The sequence below is a fragment of the Salmo salar genome, chromosome 16 (assembly GCF_965601325.2).
Source record: "Salmo salar chromosome 16, fSalSal1, whole genome shotgun sequence".
Classification (NCBI taxonomy): Eukaryota; Metazoa; Chordata; class Actinopteri; order Salmoniformes; family Salmonidae; genus Salmo; species Salmo salar.
In genome coordinates this window covers 31,912,234-31,934,470 of record NC_138306.1, presented here as the reverse complement: position 1 = coordinate 31,934,470, position 22,237 = coordinate 31,912,234, and the positions used below count along the sequence as shown (strand labels likewise).

Sequence of the window (22,237 nt, the reverse complement as noted above, 5' to 3'; positions counted from 1 at the left end):
GGTTTAAGCATACTGCAATAAGTGGACTAATTTTGGATTTGAGCCGAACCCCTCTGGTCAACAACTTCCTCTCCTGTCCACTGGGTCCATATATTATTGGTTACACTAACATAATCTGGGGCAAAGCTTTGTGCTCTGTCAGAACCATTGCCATCTTCACATCATAAATCAGGAACGAACTGGTGCAGAAGCATACAGTATAATTTCCTTAGGAGATAATTACTATGATCCAGCTTCATGGAGCAATCGACTCCTGACACTGGAGCTGGAGAACATTGAATAAACACAATCTCTCAACAGAACTCAGCCACTGATCTGCTGAACATTGAATGCCTTCAATGAACAAATGACTGATGTGAGGTCTAATGTTTCAAGCCAGTGTTTCCCCTAGGATTTTTTTCAGCAGCGGTGGCAGAGTTAGTAGGGGGGATGGGTCTTCCTGCGGGGCGGCGGACGGGGTCACCCTGTGGCATACATCTATACATCTACATTATATATAAAACATTTTTTACAGTGGCGGCCATGATTTAGCAGTGACGGTACGCCGCTGCTAAATGCATATAGGGGAAACACTGCAAGCATTATGAAATACACCATGACTGTAGAAACTTATGAGAAGAATTCCATGCACTAAGGCTTCAATGCACTTGCACCAATGCTTGCTTCTGCTATGTAAGGTGTGAGCAGAGAGGCAGCAAATGTGGATGATGGGTGATTGGTGTCACACACCTTCTCCACATAGAAGCTGAGCTGCTGGGAGGAGATGTCCAGGATGGGTGAGACAAACCGACATGTGACGTCCACCGTCATGATGCGCTCCTTCCCACTCTGGTGACCTAGGATGGCGTGACACACCAGCCTCTCTCGGACCACCTGGGTTAGAAACACAGGTATTCAGTACACACGTCCCATTAGCTCAAGACAACTATAAGAATATTTTAAGACAATAGGAAATTAACGATCAATGGAAATAGTTGTTTTTCAGTTCAACATCTGTTTAGAATCTGTGTATGGGGTTTCAGTCCTGGACTCATAGCTACATGTGGCAAGTTCTCATTGGTTCGAATTGTCTATACATTGAACCTGAAACAGGATACTTGGTATTTGACCATTGGCCCAATTTTACTGCAAGGAATTCTAATTGGTCAACCACAAGCTAGGGATGGGTTATAACTTACATCCTGTCTCTTTGTTCTGTGGAGAATCACTGAGGACAGGGAAGAAAGAACATCTGTCCCAGCATAACAACTTTGATTTGTTCTCTTGAATAAACCTATTTTTCTACCCCTGATTTGCTTTGGGGTCTGTGTTATTGAAAAATAACATCAACTGCTATCACAACCTTTATACCGGCAGATACAATTCTGCACTTAAGCTCAGCTTTTGACCTTGTTTAGGTATAAACGTGACATAGTTTCCTATAACTACTCAACAGAAATACAGCCCTGCCAAAGCTTTTCAAAGACATAGCCACGCTCTGCTTTGCTTGGGCTTTCCTGAATTACAACTCCACAATAGCCATTCAAAGATATAGGGGATCAGCAGAGGCTGCAGTGGCGTGGGCTTATCTCTGGTTCTTGCTTCTTTCCCTCTCCTTCTTTCAATCAATAGGCATCCCAGTAATACCCCAGAGAGGAAGTCAACACCCAGGCCTGTGCAGTGTTACTTTGGGAAGATTCTACACCTTTATCTCTGTAGAATTCAACCTTGAACACCCTGTGTCATGATCTAATATGCTAGCTAAGAGTGCACTGACTGTATTTCACGTTTGTTCAAATGTTATCAAATGTTAATAACCAGCTGTGATTACTATCATCAAACACTGAACAAACTGGAGTTCATAAAGGTATAATATGGTGAAACATAGTAGGTCTTGGGAAGAAAATTCAATAATTTATACAAAGTTCAACAACTTTAGGTGTTGAGGTAGACCATTGTCGTCAATGTCGACTCCAAAGCATTTTTTCCCTAACACACAATGCACGATCCGCATAGATTTTCATTGAGAAGCATACCGTATGTGTATTTTGAGGGAGTGTGTATGTTTCTAGATCTCAACTGAATATCTAGGTTGTGTCTGACAGAGGAGTGTTTAACACCATTGTCTCATGTTCCCACCTTGGGAGAGTCAGAGGAGCCCTCCAGCACCATGTCGGCAGTGTGTCCCGGGGCCAGCTCCATACGCATGGGGTGCAGGCTGAAGACTGGCCCATCTACAGGTGGGGGTACCAGGGAGCTGCGACCCTTTCCCTCCCTGGTGGTGTTGGCGGGTGGGGGAACTCTTCGGCGAAACTGGGGGTACCCCTCCGTTGTCCAGTACAGCTGGTGGGAGCGGCGACCTCGGTTGGTCACTCTAAAATGGTACTGACATGGACCAGAGCTGGGGATGAGAGGACAGAAGACAAGGTTTCAGGGGGAAAGAATAAAAAGGATTTGAATGACTGACTTGATTGAATATGTAAACGTATGCACTTTCAGTCAGTCGTAGCTATGCCTACCTGAAATGGGCTCCCAAGTCCAGACTGGGGGCAAAAGGGCGGTTGGTGACAATAGTAGTACCCTTGCCAGTAGCAGAGAGAGGGATGGTGTGTGTTTCACTATTCTGGATGGACAGGTGCAGCTTGTCCTGGAAATGCAGGGTGTCATCCAGGTGAGCCACTAGCCTCAGCTCTAGCTTCCCCTGGGGTGGAACCTCTCCCTCACTTGGCTCCACCCGCCACAGGGACCTGCTGCGCACCTGGAAAAATACAGTGGACTTCTGTTACATAAGTTCTAACATTTGAGGTGGTAATAGAAAAAGAATCACGTACCATACCGTATAAAGTATGCAGTGAGCCAAAACAGATGCACGATAGATTCACTGAGGGGCTTTGTAAGAGTATGTTTGTAATTTTGATTAAACATCCTCAGGTTAGCCAAACATCCATGAGGTTAGCCAAAGGCAACAACAGACATTGAACCCTTTTATGAATAGAGATCATACAGTGAGGGAAAAAAGTATTTGATCCCCTGCTGATTTTGTACGTTTGCCCACTGACAAAGAAATGATCAGTCTATAATTTTAATGGTAGGTTTATTTGAACAGTGAGAGACAGAATAACAACCAAAAAATCCAGAAAAACACATGTCAAAAATGTATAAATTGATTTGCATTTTAATGAGGGAAATAAGTATTTGACCCCCTCTCAATCAGAACGATTTCTGGCTCCCAGGTGTCTTTTATACAGGTAACGAGCTGAGATTAGGAGCACACTCTGAAAGGGAGTGCTCCTAATCTCAGCTTGTTAACTGTATAAAAGACACCTGTCCACAGAAACAATCAATCAATCAGATTCCAAACTCTCCACTATGGCCATGACCAAAGAGCTCTCCAAGGATGTCAGGGACAAGATTGTAGACCTACACAAGGCTGGAATGGGCTACAAGACCATCGCCAAGCAGCTTGGTGAGAAGGTGACAACAGTTGATGCGATTATTCACAAATGGAAGAAACACAAAATAACTGTCAATCTCCCTCGGCCTGGGGCTCCATGCAAGATCTCACCTCGTGGAGTTGCAATGATCATGAGAACGGTGAGGAATCAGCCCAGAACTACACGGGAGGATCTTGTCAATGATCTCAAGGCAGCTGGGACCATAGTCACCAAGAAAACAATTGGTAACACACTACGCCGTGAAGGACTGAAATCCTGCAGCGCCCGCAAGGTCCCCCTGCTCAAGAAAGCACATATACATGCCCGTCTGAAGTGAGGACAACTGGGTGAAAGTGTTGTGGTCAGATGAGACCAAAATGGAGCTCTTTGGCATCAACTCAACTCGCCGTGTTTGGAGGAGGAGGAATGCTGCCTATGACCCCAAGAACACCATCCCCACCGTCAAACATGGAGGTGGAAACATTATGTTTTGGGGGTGTTTTTCTGCTAAGGGGACAAGACAACTTCACCGCATCAAAGGGACGATGGACGGGGCCATAAACCGTCAAATCGTGGGTGAGAACCTCCTTCCCTCAGCCAGGGCATTGAAAATGGGTCGTGGATTGGTATTCCAGCATGACAATGACCCAAAACACACGGCCAAGGCAACAAAGGAGTGGCTCAAGAAGAAGCACATTAAGGTCCTGGAGTGGCCTAGCCAGTCTCCAGACCTTAATCCCATAGAAAATCTGTGGAGGGAGCTGAAGGTTCGTGTTGCTAAACGTCAACCTCGAAACCTTAATGACTTGGAGAAGATCTGCAAAGAGGAGTGGGACAAAATCCCTCCTGAGATGTGTAAAAACCTGGTGGCCAACTACAAGAAATGTCTGACCTCTGTGATTGCCAACAAGGGTTTTGCCACCAAGTACTGTCATGTTTTGCAGAGGGGTCAAATACTTATTTCCCTCATTAAAATGCAAATCATTTTATAACATTTTTGACATGCGTTTTTCTGGATTTTTTGGTTGTTATTCTGTCTCTCACTGTTCAAATAAACCTACCATTAAAATTATAGACTGATCATTTCTTTGTCAGTGGGCAAACGTACAAAATCAGCAGGGGATCAAATACTTTTTTCCCTCACTGTATGTTCTATTAAACTCTATTATTGGCCCATTCTTACAGAGGGTCTGAGTGCTTTAGATTGAGAAATAAAACGAGGGCAGCACACAAGAAGCAATTTGACACCTTTAGCAGAACCTTATCTGGCTCTAGAGCCATGCAGTGTTTTACAATGAGAGGCCATATAGTAATAGCAAGTCCGGGCTCCCTCCAGTCTCTTCCCAACTTATACTGTCTTATCTGTGGGCCTCTTGGGAGCCTGGTGGAGGCAGAGGAAGTCTGCAGTGGGGATGCTCACTCGTCTATCAGTTTTACAGAGAATGTGAAGCTGCTAATTGAAACAATAACAGACAGGCTGAGGTTTATTCAGATCAACAGCCCAAACGCTGTGTTGATATAGATACAAGGATCACCCCGCTATGCTTGTTTTTCACTAATAGTCTTCCTTCTAATTCAGTTTGAGAATTGGATCTTTATCTGAAAATGTGTTTCATCTAAAGAAAAAAAGCTGAGAAACCTACTTTCCCCATCCTATTCTGCTCCATTCCAGATTTCTGATCGATTTGAATGAATTTACATTCAATAAGGAACTAATCTAAAAAGAAGACACATTAATCTTCTCTACAACCACATCTTCAGCCTTGTTCACATCAAGCGATAAGCCCAAAGTGCACCAGCAGCTCTCTATATCTTAGCTATTAGCTGAAAGAGGACTAAAATCAATTATCCATGCAGCAGCATCCTGATTGATACACATAATGCTTTAATTGGGATATTCCGACTGAATCCAGCTCTGGGATTCTGATAGATGATGCTTTATTTCACCACCACACTGGAGGCCTCATCCAACTGTCTGGATGCTTCCATGGACTAAGCAGAATCATCACAATTGACTGCCATCATGACGTTTGCTTTTGAACAGCAACCAACCAAAGAACCTGAATGAGCTCAGTGTTTGCAGGGGGCTTATCTTATCTAACAAACTCGCTAGTCTACAAACTAGATAAGCAAGGGCAGTAATACTCACTTTTACAACATGCAACTTCCTTACACTGACATTGTGCAATGCATTGGATTTAATTGGAGTTTCAGTGTGTGTTCGAGTGTGGAGGAGACCTTATTGAACAGAGCATGGTCTGCTGGCGACAGAAGATCTTAATGTTACTAGCAGTCATGTAGAACCAACCGATCATTCAGACATAAACATATTCTGCCAGCCTGTAAGACAGAATGAGGGTACATTTTTAGGAAGATGTCTAGTCATAATGAATATATTCTAATAGACTCTCTACACTCTTTTGGAACCCACAAAAAAATGGTTCCAAACGGGTTCTTCAGCTACCCCCATAGGAGAACCATTTTTGGTTCCAGGTAGAACCGTTTTGGGTTTCATGTTGAACCCTCTGTAGAAAGGATTGGACATGGAACACCTGCAACCAAAAATTATTATTCAAAGGGTTCTCCTATGGGGACAGCCGAAGAACCCTTTAAGGTTCTACATAGCACCTTTTTATCTAAGAGCGTACACTACAGTGTATTTTATATTCACTTGCAGTTCAAAGTGGCATGTCAGCTCATTACAGATAGACCTGCAGAGAAAGGGGAGTAAACTGCCCTTGAGACAATGATCCACTACACCTCACATAGAAGACACACGCTAACCATCCATGTGAGCGTTGTGTGAATTCTGGAGTCATCTGATCTTTTTTCCACTAATTAGTCTTTTGACCAATCGCATCAGATGTTTTTCAGAGCTGATATGATTAGTGAAAGAAACATCAGAATTAGGCTGCCTGTGTAAACACAGCCTGAGCGTCATAGTTCACTTTCTCAGGCTTTATGTGGCAGAGAGCTAGTGAGAGATGAGCTGCCGGTCGATACAAAGGTGATCATGGAGGGGTGTCTTCGCTGAGAGGGGGAACTGAGTGAAGAACAACCCAGCTGAAATTTCAATAATCAGATCAGACGTGCATTAGAGAGGTTTAATAAAATTGATTGTTTTGAACCATGGCATGTCAAATGCTGCGTTTACACAGGCAGCCCAATTCTGATCTTTTTTTCACTAATTGGTATTTTGACCAAGCAGATCAGCTCTGAAAAAGATCTGATGTGAAAGATCTAATGTGATTGGGAAAAAGATCAGAATTGGGCTGCCTATGGAAACCACTGCAAAACTCAGTAAATTGAACAGCATCATGAAAAGTCTAGAATATACTAATGACAAAGTACAAATAGAATGTATGCTTTGTTTTTAAATCTTTCACATTCTTTTGCGATCCAGTATTACTTCCCACTGGGCAAAGACTGGTTGAATCAATGTTGTTTCCATGTTATTTTAACAAATACATTCAATGTGATGACATTGAATGAACATGGAAAATGGATCGGTTTTTAAAAAGTTATCAATGTAAAGGAATTTCGTATTTCTTTTCACCCAACTTTTCATCTAAATCCAATGACATGGTGACATTTTTTGTTGATTTCACGTTGGATTCACGCTAGTTGACAAGTCAACCAAATGTAAATCAAAACTAGATGGTGAACTGACGTCTGTGCCCAGTTGGCTGGCTCTTTGCCATGCTATCGATCGACTCTAATATAATTCTGGAAGAATCACCAACGATTGATGCTTGAAATTGCTCTGTAAAAACTCCTGCCTTATTAACACACAGCTCTTTAGCCTTGGAGGAGAAAAGAGGGTTTGCGCATTTCCACAGCACTGCACTTTAAGGATTTAAGCGCAATCCAAGATACCGTGTGTGTGTGTGTGTGTGTGTGTGTGTGTGTGTGTGTGTGTGTGTGTGTGTGTGTAGACTGCAGTACTAGAAGGCCCCAGCATAGCAGGGTTCCAATCAAAAAAAGAGGCATCAAACAGAAATAGAGACAGAGCAAACACTATACTCAGTGGATTCATTAGTAACACGATGTACAGTATGTGTAATAGAACAAACCCACATTACTGTGTAAAAAATCTTAGGGCGAGAGTAAACAAAGCCCCATCTATCGCAAAAAGTCTGCAGAATTAATTAATTGAAGACGATGAAATTATGATTGTTATGTTTCGAATTTGAAGACTATGAAGATTTAGGAGGACAGATGTAACACGGTAATAAAGGAAGGGCCATGGAGCAAATGTAAAAGTCTGATGAGTTGCTATTGGGATTAGATTGCACTGGCAGCCTGATATCTAGAAAGCTAACAAAGCATTGAACCAATTAAGTCATTAATTACACACTGAATTAGGTTAGAAATGAATCAGAGGCAGCATGTAGCAGAAAATGAGCAGAGGGAAACAGAGCCAACGGTTAAAGGGAGAGAGAATTTACCCTTGTTAAGTTTGACCCACCATTTGACCCACAAACCGTGCTGGTATCGGGGACTGGTTTGAGAGCTGCAGTGTTCTGGAGACATCGGTCAGAACTGGTATGCTGCCAAAGGCCACCTCTGTGGTCATCACATGGACTACCGGACCCTCCCCAATGCAGGACAGGAGCAGGTTCTATGGAATTACAAGAAATTAGAGGGACCAGGGGTATAAATGCAAGGCTACACACACACACACGCACGCACGCGCACACACGCACGCACACGCACGCACACACACACACACACACACACACACACACACACACACACACACACACACACACACACACGCACGCGCACACACGCGCACACACGCACGCACACACACACACACACACACACACACACACACACACACACACACACACACACACACACACACACACACACACACACTAGCACAGACATAATCTCACCAAAGGAGGCTCCTTCTTCCCAAATATAGCAATCTGTGCCGTTTGTTGAAGCCTGCCAACAGTCTTAGCCCGCAGAGCCAGGGGGATGTCCACAGCACTGTGGGGCTGAATGACCCCTCGTGGGTGGGCACTGGAGTAGAGCAGAGACGGGTACTCCTCATACTCCTGGAGAGAGGGACCACAGACACAGTGTTAGAGAAATGCCTGAAGCACTGAAACACCCAGAGAGTAAGTGGCCTGATAAACTTGTCTGTCAAAGACAATAGAATGGCCCCTTGGCAGTGATCAAGGGAAGCCAAGCGTAGAGCAAAGACAAATGGATGGTGGAGAGACGAGAAAGTCAGAGACACTGAAACACTATAAAAAAACAGTAACACTTCAAATCTAACCTGGAACAGAAGGCCATAGCATGCAGGCAGGTCACTGTCATTAGTAAGCTTCACTGACTGCTCGTAAGGGTAACTCAGGAAACATCTCTGGAACTGTAGTACTGGGGTATCCAGAAGAACATTTGGTATGACACACCTACGGACACAGACATTTACCCAAGCTTAATACACCACTCACCTTTTAGGTTACACACATATTGGCCTGCACAGTAGAACAATTATCCCTATGTGCTTACAGCTCCACATTGATGTGTTGAGGTTATGAAGTAGTTTTCTATAAGGAGTCTCTGACATTGAAATGAATGAAAGGACTATTAATCATCTGCTCTGAATGAGGAGTTCCCCCCCCTGATCATAAATCAGGACATTATTGTAGCTAAGAGGTGTGTTTGACCCTGGATCTAGAACTCTAACCTGGCATTGATGGGTAGGGCCAGCACATCCTCCCCAACCCCTTGTACGTCCACTACTAGAGCCAGGCTGTAGCGCTGCACACTGTTGGAGCACAGGGTCACCTACAGATGTAGGTACACAGCAGACATACTGGTTAAACAAACAAACATAGCCATGACATAACCATGGTACCTCTACTGTGCTTGTTTGGCAAATCAGGGTTCTCCCCAAAGAATGTAAGAGAGGCGCTGCTCCACCTTGTAAAAAAAAAGAAGTACTTATGTGTTATCATATAAGACCACTTTTTGCTCTAAACTTCCACCCTCTGGGCCTTCCCCCGGCCGTACTCAGCAGCACCGCCTTCTTCAAAAATCTGGGGGAGAACCCTGAAAATATATTTAGTTTACACTACTTTTTTAATTTGCAATCATTTGCAATCATGTTCCTTTAGTTTTTTCTTTACACTTCTTGACATAGCCTATATTACATACAGTAGAACCCTACTAAGCTACTTTCATCAGAGGATGTAGAGTAGACTGCATGGTCAATCCATGAGTAACTTCCTATACTTTGAAAGGTTAGCCAGGGCCCATTTCCTGGTCTAGGTGATGAAGATTATCTCCCTCCAGCACATTTGACTTCCCCTGACCTCTTCTACATACATTATTCTGGTCTTGTAAGAGATCTCATTAGAGCCCCGGAGTGCCACAGTGCTGTCACTAGGCTGGAGAGCAGAGCAGCGTGCTGCAGACAGCCAAAGGGAGGGCAGCAGACAGGAGACACCCTATACAAAGCACCGAAGACAGCTGCACAGATTCCCTGATACGCCCACTGCAGGGCTGCTGACAGCTAAAAGTGATGGGAAAAGACCAAACAGTCTCCCATTGATAGGAAAAGACCAGCGTATGACACTCAGTAACAAAAGGCAGCCAGAGCAGGCTGATGTAATAATCAGAGCTCTGCAGAGCCACAAGGAGAAAGGCAGCTTCCCCAGGGATTTATCTGCAACAGATTTTTTTTTATATTCAACTTCTCCACAGGATGATTATAATTACGGTCTGCCCCCCTCAGGGGCTATCATTGATTAAATCCGTTTCGATTAGGGGTAATTAATCCAATGAATAGTTTATTCTAAATCTCAAATGAAAAACCTACAGCATACACTTTAGCACTAATTGGAAAGCTAGCTGACTCAGCATGACCCAACAGCACCGCAATTAATAACATAATTAAATGGTACTCTTCTACAGTGAGTACATAAGCACATTTTCATTGGAATAATGTTTGATTACTTTCTGGTAATGCTCCCTGCTCCTTTAACACACCTGGATGTCAACCAGTCCCTGAGGACGCACGGTTCCTGAGTCGGGTGTCAGGGTGAACTCAATGGGCCGGTCTGGTACAGTACTGGAGCTCCACTCTGTCCTACTCAGGTCTGACACCTGGGAGACACTGGTGATGCTGGGAGGGCCACTGCCATCCCCTGGAACCCTCAGCCCAAAGTTGATAGGAACCAGAGAAGTATTGTTCAAACTGCAGGTCAGTGTGTGCGGGAAACCTGGAGGATAGGAGGGATAAGGAATGAAACACAGAGCAAGCAATGTTACAGTTCTAAGGGTTAGTGCAGAGATAATTCCAAACACTGTTATCTGATATACAGCTGCAATGCCACAGGGCAACTCATAATCAAGACTTTGATTTATCTGTAAGGTTTTAAAATGTATGGTTTGTGTGAGGAAAATGGCCACAAAAATAACCACTGAGATTAAAAAAGTGTCATAGCATACTTAAATATTATGTCTGCGAAGACCTTTGCTGTTATTGATCACAAGAAAAATGTGCATTCTACCGTGGCTGATAGTGTGTTAGTCTCATTCTACAGTAAGCCATTTGTAAGCCATGCACATGCATGATGCATTGCAGGCAAAGTATTAAGTGGACCATAAAAATGTAGGAGAGATAGGCCTGCTCAAAATAAATCCAATGCCAATGACAATTTTTGGAAGGGTCAAATAGTGAGTAAGGCCTATTTTAGGAGATCCAAAATGACAACTTTGCAGTGAGGAGTGGGAGTAAATGTGTGCAGTAAATGTTGCAAGAAGGTATAGTGTGCCAATAATGTTTGTATGGGACTATTACTGCAAAACAATACACATTGCCAATTATAAACTGGGTGGTTAGAGCCCTGAATGCTGATTGGCTGAAAGCCATAGTATATCCGACCATATACCACGAGCATGGCAAAACATTTATTTTTACGTTGGTAACCAGTTTATAATAGCAATAACGCACCTCGAGGGTTTGTGATATATGGCCAATATACCACAGTTAAGGGCTGTGTCCTAGCACTCCGCGTTGCGTTGTGTGTAAAAACAGGCCTTAGCCGTGGTATATTGGCCATATACCACACCCCCTCGGGCCTTATTGGTTAATTATACACTGAGTGTACAAAAAATTAGGGACACCTGTTCTTTCCATGACATAGACTGACCAGGTGAATCCAGGTGAAAGCTTTGATCCCTTATTGAGGTCACTTGTTAACTCCACTTCAATCAGTGTAGATGAAGGGGAGGAGACAGGCTAAAGAAGGATTTTTAAGCCTTGAGACAATTGAGACATGGCCATTCAGAAGGTGAATGGGCAAGACAAAAGATTTAAGTACCTTTGAACAGGGCATGGTAGTAGGTGCCAGGCACACCGGTTTGAGTGTGTCAAGAACTGCTACGCTGCTGGGTTTTTCACGCTCAAAGGTTTCCTGTGTGTATCAAGAATGGTCCACCATCCAAAGGACATCCAGCTAACTTGACACAACTATGGGAAGCATTGGCGTCAACATGGGCCAGTATACCTGTAGAACGCTTTTGACACCTTTTAGAGAGTCCCTAACTGATTAATTGAAGCTGTTCTGAGGGCAAAAGGAGGTGCAACTCAATATTAGGAAGGTGTTCCTAATGTTTTGTACACTCAGTGTATATTGTGGGCTACATCTATTTCGTAGACTTGCAGTAATGGTTGTTTATTTGCGTTTGTTATTCATTGCTATGCTTGTGCTTTATACTGTAAATACAAAGCAGAAGGTATTATCAGTGTGTCTCAAATGCACTGTTTGATAAATCTGCCCCCAAGCCAAACACAAGCATCACAGGCATCATCAATGAGGATTAATGAAAAACAAACCATAGCTTAACTCACCGAAGGACACATCCCCAAAGTTGAGCTCTGAAACGCTGAAGTGAAAAGTGGGGCCTATTACGCAACCCCTACAAGAGATAAAAAAGCCAGGAAATACAGAATACATTTGTGTTGACCAGCAAGCATGAAGGTCACTGGGCAATGCATAATAATTACACTGGGTTGGGCAAGTATAGAGCAACTGAAGAAAAAAACAAGATCAGTCAATTTCTTGGATGACAGTGTGGAAGGGTAATTCTGTAATTTAAACACAACCTTAAGGGAGTCATTTACTCAAACCTAGAGTATAAAATGTGCTAATCAAACGTGTAAGTCAGGGAGAGCAAGTATTCAAGCATTCAGGAGACAAAGCATTCGTTGGATTAATGTAGGTCATATTTTTCAGAAAAGTAGTTTCAAAAAAGTATTGCTGGGTCATTCTCACGAAACTGTCATTTTTCATGAAATTTCCTCTTGGACCACTGAGATTAGGATCTGTAGTTATTTATTTAATAATTATTATTATTATGTTTTTGGATCAGATATTATGTATTTTACCACAATTTCCACAAATACCATGACAATGCAAAAATTCTCATTACCACAACAGTTTTCAAAGTCTAAAGAAAAGACCTAAATTAAACATAACTCTGAAAATGTAAATATTTACGAATAAATTATTAACATTTATTTTGTAATTTATCTCATTACCTTAACACATAACCTTTTTAGAATATTTTTTTGTCATAATCACTTATGTATGCATTTTATTTATGCACACATATTTGGATAAAGAACAAAAACACACTATGCGATTAAGCCAAAATTGCTAAATTAAAGTTACATTTTTCTTAATATTTCCTAAATATTGGTGCATTACGGTAATGATAAGCAGGTTTCGGAGATGAGACTACATGTTTTGATAATGAGTGTTGCATAGTTTAGCAAAATTTTACTGATCTTTATCAGAGATTCAGTAAGCCAACAAATCATCAAAGTGTGCCATTTGTTAATCCCAAATGACTTGCATAATACTAAAATCCCTGATCTTAATGCAATTTACTAAAATACCCCTTATTTCAGTATAAGTAATGTAAGTACATGCACGTACAGTATTTTCAAAAGTCAAAAGTAGACTAAAACGTAACAAAGTGACCCAAAAAAATATCCAAGGTCTTTACAGGTAATATTGGTGTATTAGTACGTGGATATTTATGGTTGTAAGGAATTTTATATATAACACAATATGCCTATAAAGTACCTACTGTAAATACGTGAGATATGGACCAACATTTTTCTTGGGATATCAAACAACAACAGTATTTTTAGGCTCCTGAGTGGAGCAGCAGACTAAGGCACTGCATCTCAGTGCTAGAGGCGTCACTACAGACCCTGGTTCAATCCCGGGTTGTATCACAACCGGCTGTGATCGGGGCCCGCCATAGGGCGATGCACATTAGGCCCAGTGTTGTCTGGGTTAGGGGAGGGTTTGGCTGGGGTAGGCCATCATTGTAAAATAAGAATTTGTTCTTAACTGACTTGCCTAGTTAAATAAATTAAAATAAAAAATATACTGAGTGTACAAAACATTAGGAACATGTAAATTAAACAGGAGTTGTTCAATTTGATAAACTCTTTGGTTAGTGTCAGTTGATCTCAAAAAGTATTTGTATACTTTCCATGACATTGTGAATCCACTGACCAGGTGAATCCAGGTGAAAGCTATGATCCCTTATTGATAAATCCACTTCAATTAGTGTAGATGAAGGGGAGGAGACAGGTAAAATAATTATTTTTAAGCCTTGAGACAATTGATACATGGATTGTGTATGTGTGCCATTCAGGGGGTGAATGGGCAAGACAAAATATACTGCTCAAAAAAATAAAGGGAACACTAAAATAACACATCCTAGATCTGAATGAATGAAATAATCTTATTAAATACTTTTTTCTTTACATAGTTGAATGTGCTGACAACAAAATCACACAAAAATAATCAATGGAAATCCAATTTATCAACCCATGGAGGTCTGGATTTGGAGTCACACTCAAAATTAAAGTGGAAAACCACACTACAGGCTGATCCAACTTTGATGTAATGTCCTTAAAACAAGTCAAAATGAGGCTCAGTAGTGTGTGTGGCCTCCACGTGCCTGTATGACCTCCCTACAACGCCTGGGCATGCTCCTGATGAGGTGGCGGATGGTCTCCTGAGGGATCTCCTCCCAGACCTGGACTAAAGCATCCGCCAACTCCTGGACAGTCTGTGGTGCAACGTGGCGTTGGTGGATGGAGCGAGACATGATGTCCCAGATGTGGTCAATTGGATTCAGGTCTGGGGAACGGGCGTGCCAGTCCATAGCATCAATGCCTTCCTCTTGCAGGAACGAGCCACATGAGCCACATGAGGTCTAGCATTGTCTTGCATTAGGAGGAACCCAGGGCCAACCGCACCAGCATATGGTCTCACAAGGGGTCTGAGGATCTCATCTCGGTACCTAATGGCAGTCAGGCTACCTCTGGCGAGCACATGGAGGGCTGTGCGGCCCCCCAAAGAAATGCCACCCCACACCATGACTGATCCACCGCCAAACCGGTCATGCTGGAGGATGTTGCAGGCAGCAGAACGTTCTCCACGGCGTCTCCAGACTCTGTCACGTCTGTCACATGTGCTCAGTGTGAACCTGCTTTCATCTGTGAAGAGCACAGGGCACCAGTGGCGAATTTGCCAATCTTGGTGTTCTCTGGCAAATGCCAAACGTCCTGCACGGTGTTGGGCTGTAAGCACAACCCCCATCTGTGGACGTCGGGCCCTCATACCACCCTCATGGAGTCTGTTCTGACCGTTTGAGCAGACACATGCACATTTGTGGCCTGCTGGAGGTCATTTTGCATGGCTCTGGCAGTGCTCCTCCTGCTCCTCCTTGCACAAAGGCGGAGGTAGCGGTCCTGCTGCTGAGTTGTTGCCCTCCTACGGCCTCCTCCACGTCTCCTGATGTACTGGCCTGTCTCCTGGTAGCGCCTCCATGCTCTGGACACTACGCTGACAGACACAGCAAACCTTCTTGCCACAGCTCGCATTGATGTGCCATCCTGGATGAGCTGCACTACCTGAGCCACTTGTGTGGGTTGTAGACTCCGTCTCATGCTACCACTAGAGTGAAAGCACCGCCAGCATTCAAAAGTGACCAAAATATCAGCCAGGAAGCATAGGAACTGAGAAGTGGTCTGTGGTCACCACCTGCAGAACCACTCCTTTATTGGGGGTGTCTTGCTAATTGCCTATAATTTCCACCTGTTGTCTATTCCATTTGCACAACAGCATGTGAAATTTATTGTCAATCAGTGTTGCTTCCTAAGTGTGATTGACTTGGAGTTACATTGTGTTGTTTAAGTGTTCCCTTTATTTTTTTGAGCAGTGTGTTTAAGTGCCTTTGAACGGGGTATGGTAGTAGGTGCCAGGCGCACTGGTTTGAGTGTGCAAAAACTGCAACGCTGCTGGGTTTTTCACACTTGTTGCTGCTGGGTTTTTCACACTCAACAGTTTCCTGTGTGTATCAAGAATGGTCCACCACCCAAAGGACATCTAACCAACTTGACACAACTGTGGGAAGCATTGGAGTCAACATGGGCAAGCATCCCTTTAGAACACTTTTGTAGAGTCCATGCCCCGACAAATTGAGGCTGTTCTGAGGGTAAAAGGGAGTGCAACTCAATATTAGGTAGGTGTTCCTAATGTTTGTACACTCAGTGTACTTAAGTGTGAAAACAGGTACACATGTCACCATGGGGGGGTTACTCTTTGCTGAAACACAAATTGCAGATTGTGGCTTAAAGTAAGTTAAATGGGGTTTATACATCCCATATTTCTTGACAAACCCTACTTAGTCAAATAACTGTTGTTTTATAAAAAATCTATACAATAGGTATGTGGTCCTAGTAAATAAATAAAGTTACCAGCACAGCACACCCATTGACTATACATTACAATTAGCATATAATCAATACAGAAATTAAGGTTCTCATTAATGAAACGGACCTAAAAATGACGCGGTAATGAGACATTTGTGTTTCGGTAATGAGAGGACCTTAGCTTAATCTGCAAGTAATAGGAGACAGCTGTAATGAGTGAGCAAGCAATTGACCACATCACTAAGCCCATTCATACTCTCCATGTTGGTAAGGTAATGGTTCTCTGACTTTTTCCCAATTTGAGCTTTTTAGCCATTTTGGTCATGAGAAGGCACAGTGGGGTAAAGGGGGTGTTTGAGAATAAGAACATAATTTTGAGGGCATTTAAGCAAATAAATTAACTGAACTTGTGCTCATCTAAGGACTATTCCTTTAGATCTACTCCTATTTTTATGATATATGGTTAAACTACAGTAACATATACCATGGCATTGGTATTCTAGAGTGTAAATTATTTCCCTATAACACATGGTATATTTGGTCAGTAGAATGCAATGGCTATAGTTCATTCTTACACGTTCTGTGTTTGAGCTGCTTTTGAAAGCAAAAGTCGAATTGAAAACGTTATTGGCATTGTTGAATTCGATTTTCATCGTGGCAAGCTAGGACAGATGGTTTGTTAAGCCAAGTTTGTTTGTTTGGTTACCTTGGCAACTACTGCAGCTATCTAGTAAACTTGCTAGCTACTTCAGTGAATGCTGAACACATTTCTACCGGCAAACGGAAAATGTGTTCAATTATAGCCATTGTAAAAAAGGGATAATCAACTCGGGGCTCTATGCGTTCTATGGAAAATAATGCAACTCCGTGGAAGGTCAGTTCTACTCCACTAGCGTGTCGTGGAACACACCTTCCACGTCATTAATTATGTTCCATAGAATGCATAACCCCTCGTTTGTTATCCGTTACATATTTTTAGTTTTATTCAAATAAGTTATGTAAAATTGTATAAAATGATCTGAGATTTAATCCGGACAAATTTCGGTAATGAGAATTTGGGGTGAAGGTTTTCTAAATTCTGGCGAAAATGTAAAATGTAATTTAAAATTAGACAATTTGCCAAACACTAGACATCTTTGTCTTTAGAATGATAGTTGATTTTTGCAGATGCTTCATGGTTTTGTAACTCAATTTGCTACAGACATGTTTAAAGCTGGTTTCATGAGAATCACCCAGCTGATATATGTGTCTGGACATGCTCGCCAATGCTTTATCTACCACAGTGGTGATGTACTGTACAGACCCTAACAAGACAATGATGAGGAGGTTGAGAACTGTGCTGGGATGGATGAGAGGGGTGATAGGGCGAGTGTTACCTAAACGTGAGGCTGATAGGCTGTGGGTTTCCCCCCACAGTGAAGATGAACTCCTCAGAGAAGACCCCCAGGGTGCTGGAGGAGAAGCAGACCTCCATGGCTTGGCAGGCCCCAGGGGGAACCATCCCCTCAGTAGGGCTGAAGGAGAAACACTGGCCAAACCCTGAGCTGGGAGGCACCAGCTTGAAGGTGGCCTCGATGAGCCCATTGTTAGACAGAAGCACCTGAGAAGAGAGTGCATGGATGGATAGTGGAGTCAAATCAGGTTTAAACAGGGAGAGGGGACATTTGTAGGGAAAACCAAACTATGTAAATATAGAATTTGATTAACCAAGCACTGTTTTCTGTGTGTTCATATTCTCACTTTTTTATTTAGCCTAATCAGAATTCATGTGTATTGTGACTGCAGTGTATATTCCATGGTCTTATCTATACTTGTTTGCTGGCTTTGGAAAGCTAGTAATATGGTAACAATGCATGATCCTACAGTCTTGTTCTGTGGGAACCAGTTTCACAGGGTTTTACAGCAAGGCTGCCATGAATGCCCTAAAAACAAAAGGGGCTGACTGGGTAGGCATACCTTAAATAATTAATCTAACAGTGAATTCAAAGAGAGCCTGCCATGTGCTGTTCTATTATAAGACTAACAGTTGTAACAATTATACTTAAATTACTCAAAAGTATGGGTATCTGCAGACAACCAGCAGCAATAATGTGATTTATTTTGATGTGAGACACATCTTATTACAGGGGATAATCACAGTGCTGTTATTTCTAGTACATCTCTATTTCCTGTCTAACTCTTCTGCACCTCCAACAGCTGGGACCTTGCACATTATGAGTCTCATTTGTTGGGAGGGCTGATAATCTGGAACAAAGGTGTAAAACAAAACTCTGTAACTCTCATTCAGTGTAAGTGTAGAAAGATTTGTGTCTTAGCTTTGTTTAATATTGTTAGTACATCTCCTAACTAAGGTTAAGTACCTCATAGCTGTGTTTGGAGCCAATAAAGATGGTACCCATGTCAAGGAGGTCAAAGTTGAATTGTAATTTGGGGCCTAACCCCTCCCCCTTTATCCGTAGTGGTAGGCGAGACTCACGGCCTAATGTGGATAACGAAGAGCACGAAGGCAGAGAATACAAAGACGGAATTAAATAAACAAACTGAATATATGTAAACAAATGAGCATGAATCAAGCACATCTGCAGAACACAGGTGTGTAATGAAAACATCTAGACATACTGTACATTGCCCTTTAGGCAAAAATCAACTCTCTATGACTTGTGTTATTGAGGTCACCACCTGCCCATGAAACTCTGTCAGTCATGGAAATTAATGGAAATCTGACCTCCGGCACCGGAAATATAGATGGATACCAAATGCAAATCAACCAACAACTGCTTTGTCAGTATGAGAGGATAGAAATATAATTGTGAACTAACACGTTTTTTGCCTTATGGCTTGTAGGCTATATGATTCGACTATAATACCAGAAAACACCTTTTACAAAATGCATAAATAGAATACATTTTCAGGCCTTGTCACTTTTGATCAAATCCAAGGTGGGGCTTTCTCATAAATGCACCATTTTATTTCTGTTCATCATACTTCTGTTTGTAACATCAAACACAACTTAGTTAATACTGTAGTAAATCCATGAGCCCTCTCTCTGATCTAATGGCATCAAACTTCACCTGTGATGTCGCAATAGACCGTCTGTTGATAAATCTTTGCCTCCTGTGGTTTGAAAATGATGTTGACCTCTGAGGTGGTGTTTGGCCAAATGTCCCCCTCCTGCAAGTAACACAAAGGCAACAGAGGCAACTTTAAACAATGTGCATCTTACAGTAGCAACATGATTACTGAAATCCTGCTGGAGGAGAAAGTGGTACAATCCATCATGTGTCAAATGTGTCAAGACAGTGTAGAGTAGCTAAATGATATACTTTTGATATATAATTTTAAATGATATATTATAATACTTCCCCTTATACACTTGTGATTCTGCAAGAGCAAAGACAACTCAACACTGATGAAAGATATGTATAAAGCTTCTGTCCAAATGATAGTGTCTGTTAAATAGATAGTCATCAAGTGGAAAATAAAAGCAGCTGAGTGCTCATGAATGTAGCACTTATTAGTTAGAAAGACACTAATGCAGTCATAACCAGCAGAGCTCTGGAGAGCAGAAGGACACGTTTGCCTTGGGGTAACGGTGGGGTTCGGGCCTCACTCTGTGCTGATGGAGCACCCCTCTTCAAGGTGCTTTACAGAATATTTGCTTGCAGAGTTTGTCCCTGGAAAGCTTGGCTTTTTTGGATGCCTTGCTTTTTTTGGGGGGGGGGGGGGGGTTGAGTTTGTTTTCCCCTCTGTTTTCCATCTCTCTGACAGTGAGGCATCAAGGTCAAATGATTGTGAGAGTTCCCTTAGGACCTAGTGTGCTTAACAGATGCCTAGGGCGAGTTGGGTTTCGTCAGGATGGATGAGAGAATGAGTGGCTGTCTCCCCAGGGGCGTCTCAGCCCATTGGTCAGACTCAGAGACAGCAGGTGAAATCAGGTTAGAGGCTAATCAGATCCACGTGGCCATGCCTCTGACTCATCAGGCAGTCTCCCACAGTGTTTGGGAACACTGATACTTCTCACACACACAAGAACACATGGCCCCTCATAAGTGCATTGCCACAAACACAAATAGGGTTGAAGAATATGAAATGAAATATAGGAATATTCATGGGACTTCTATAGCTGCTGTGGAGCAGTGACTCACTGCTAAGTGGCAGAATTATAAGCAGAGCATTTTAAATGTGCTTTAAAGGCTGCGGTTTGTCTTCCACCACAGCTGAGTAATCCACAGAGCCAGATCTGTCACTGTCACCTGAGGCTGGAGGTGTGAGCCAGGCAATGGAAAAACAAAGCCCTATGCTGCAGACACCACACTGGGTTATAGTGGTAGGTACAGAATACTAGTACAGGGTGTGGTGTAATAAAGTGCATCCATTAATTTAGTGTATAAAGTTTCCTTAGACATTGCAATGCAAACCAACAATTATTGAGGATTTTGGCATGCAAGAAGGCATGGCTACTGCTGTATAAGAAAATATGATGATATTTGAGAAAACTGTGCCTTCAATGCACTGCACTTCGTGACTCAACACATACTGTAGGTTTACTAGAGGAGGATCACCAGGAGTGATTATATCATGTAATTCATCTTTTGTTTGACTGTGTGCGTGCACAAAGTCCTGTATGACAGGAAAATTGTACTTTACGGTATATAACAAAACATTTGCTATCAGTACACGGTAAATGCCCCTCCCTCTACCCTCTCTCTACATCACACACCAGAGGTTCCACTGTGATGTAGTTGTCTGAGAAGGACAGCCGTTCCTCCTTCAGCTGCCTGCGTCGGTCCTGGAAGGTGCGTGAGAGCAGGGAGAGACGGTCACGTAGAGTGGGGTCTGCGTCACACTCTGTCAGGAACTGATCCATGTCATCCTCCTCCTCCCGCTGCAGTTCGGAACAGAACCTAGAGCAGAGCAGAGATACACAGAGAGAGAGAGTGGGGGATGAGGACAGAGGAGCATCTGAACAGGCTACATAGAACAGCATTGATCTGGACTGATCCTCAAGCTTTTCTGATGATCCATTAGCTAAGGGTCACTTCAGATGTTTGTTTACAGGAAATCAATGTCTGTTGATGTGTTGATCATGTTAATATTATGTACATCATGGAGATGAGCATGAACAGACATCCCACCTTAGCTTCTGCTGCTCTTCCTCCTCTTTAGTGGCCAAGCTCTTCCACTGATAGTGAACTAGAGTATCACTCCTGTTCACTATGGAGACTGAGCGTTGGTTGGCCATGGAGATGTAGGTTTTCTCCACTATGACAGAGTTCCTGTCCAGCCTCACATTCACGTCTGCAGACGCTCCATACAGACTGATGCCAACATCCTCCCCTTAGAAGAAACAACAAAGCCCAGACACAAACAGCAACTGAATTATTCAAGAGCACTGTAGCTGTCCAATATATTTATAGAAAGTCAAAAGTACATGTGGGTAGTTCTAAAATACAGGCTTTTCTATACAGCCTATTATTTTTCAGGACTTTATGGCAAAGCCCCAAATGTGATGCTATAGGCTAGTCAGCGTGCTATTATTGGTCGGTGCTTCATAATTGGTCATGGAGATGGCGCTGTTGGATTAGCATGACATGTAGACTATACTGTCTGAGCCATCCACAACAATAACACAATCTCTCTGGGACCCAGTGACATTAACACAAGTCACATGGTTCCCACCGGAGCAGCCAACAGAATGAAGAAAAAAAAACACAATGCAAAATCATTGCATAAATCAGCATGTGGAATATGTAAATACCTCTAGCTTTTTGTTTGGCTAGTTTGGTTACATTCAAAGCAGAGCCATGGTGCTTTAGCAGAGATCCTGACCTGACCCTAATGAGTGAACCGAGCAAAAATTTAACCCAAAATGAAATAGGCTGGTATTCAAATTGCATCCTGAGTTTTAAACAGGCAGTAAGCACCAGGCAGCCATCAAACTTCATTAAGCAAAAACATGGTTCATGTTAAATTCAGAGTAATACACCACAAGTAAACCCAATGTGATGCTGTGGATCATTACCAAATATGGTGTATTATTCTAACAATGTTTCCA

At 42.6% G+C, this 22,237-nt stretch overlaps 1 protein-coding gene across 2 annotated transcripts in view; it reads right to left on the bottom strand.

Moving 5' to 3' along the window:
* Nucleotides 1-22,237, bottom strand: part of hydin (HYDIN axonemal central pair apparatus protein) — an 81,238-nt gene that overhangs the window by 32,725 nt on the left and 26,276 nt on the right. For both annotated transcript variants that reach the window (XM_014149087.3, XM_014149088.3), the window contains exons 8-21: nt 21,318-21,519; nt 20,903-21,086; nt 19,254-19,353; nt 18,543-18,661; nt 17,559-17,782; nt 12,292-12,359; nt 10,425-10,657; nt 9,121-9,221; nt 8,707-8,842; nt 8,318-8,482; nt 7,882-8,034; nt 2,499-2,737; nt 2,119-2,380; nt 730-873 (exon numbers count right to left, since the gene is read on the bottom strand). In XM_014149087.3, the coding sequence (XP_014004562.3) occupies nt 730-873; nt 2,119-2,380; nt 2,499-2,737; nt 7,882-8,034; nt 8,318-8,482; nt 8,707-8,842; nt 9,121-9,221; nt 10,425-10,657; nt 12,292-12,359; nt 17,559-17,782; nt 18,543-18,661; nt 19,254-19,353; nt 20,903-21,086; nt 21,318-21,519 (2,330 nt within the window). The remainder of the gene's footprint in view (nt 1-729; nt 874-2,118; nt 2,381-2,498; nt 2,738-7,881; nt 8,035-8,317; nt 8,483-8,706; nt 8,843-9,120; nt 9,222-10,424; nt 10,658-12,291; nt 12,360-17,558; nt 17,783-18,542; nt 18,662-19,253; nt 19,354-20,902; nt 21,087-21,317; nt 21,520-22,237) is intronic.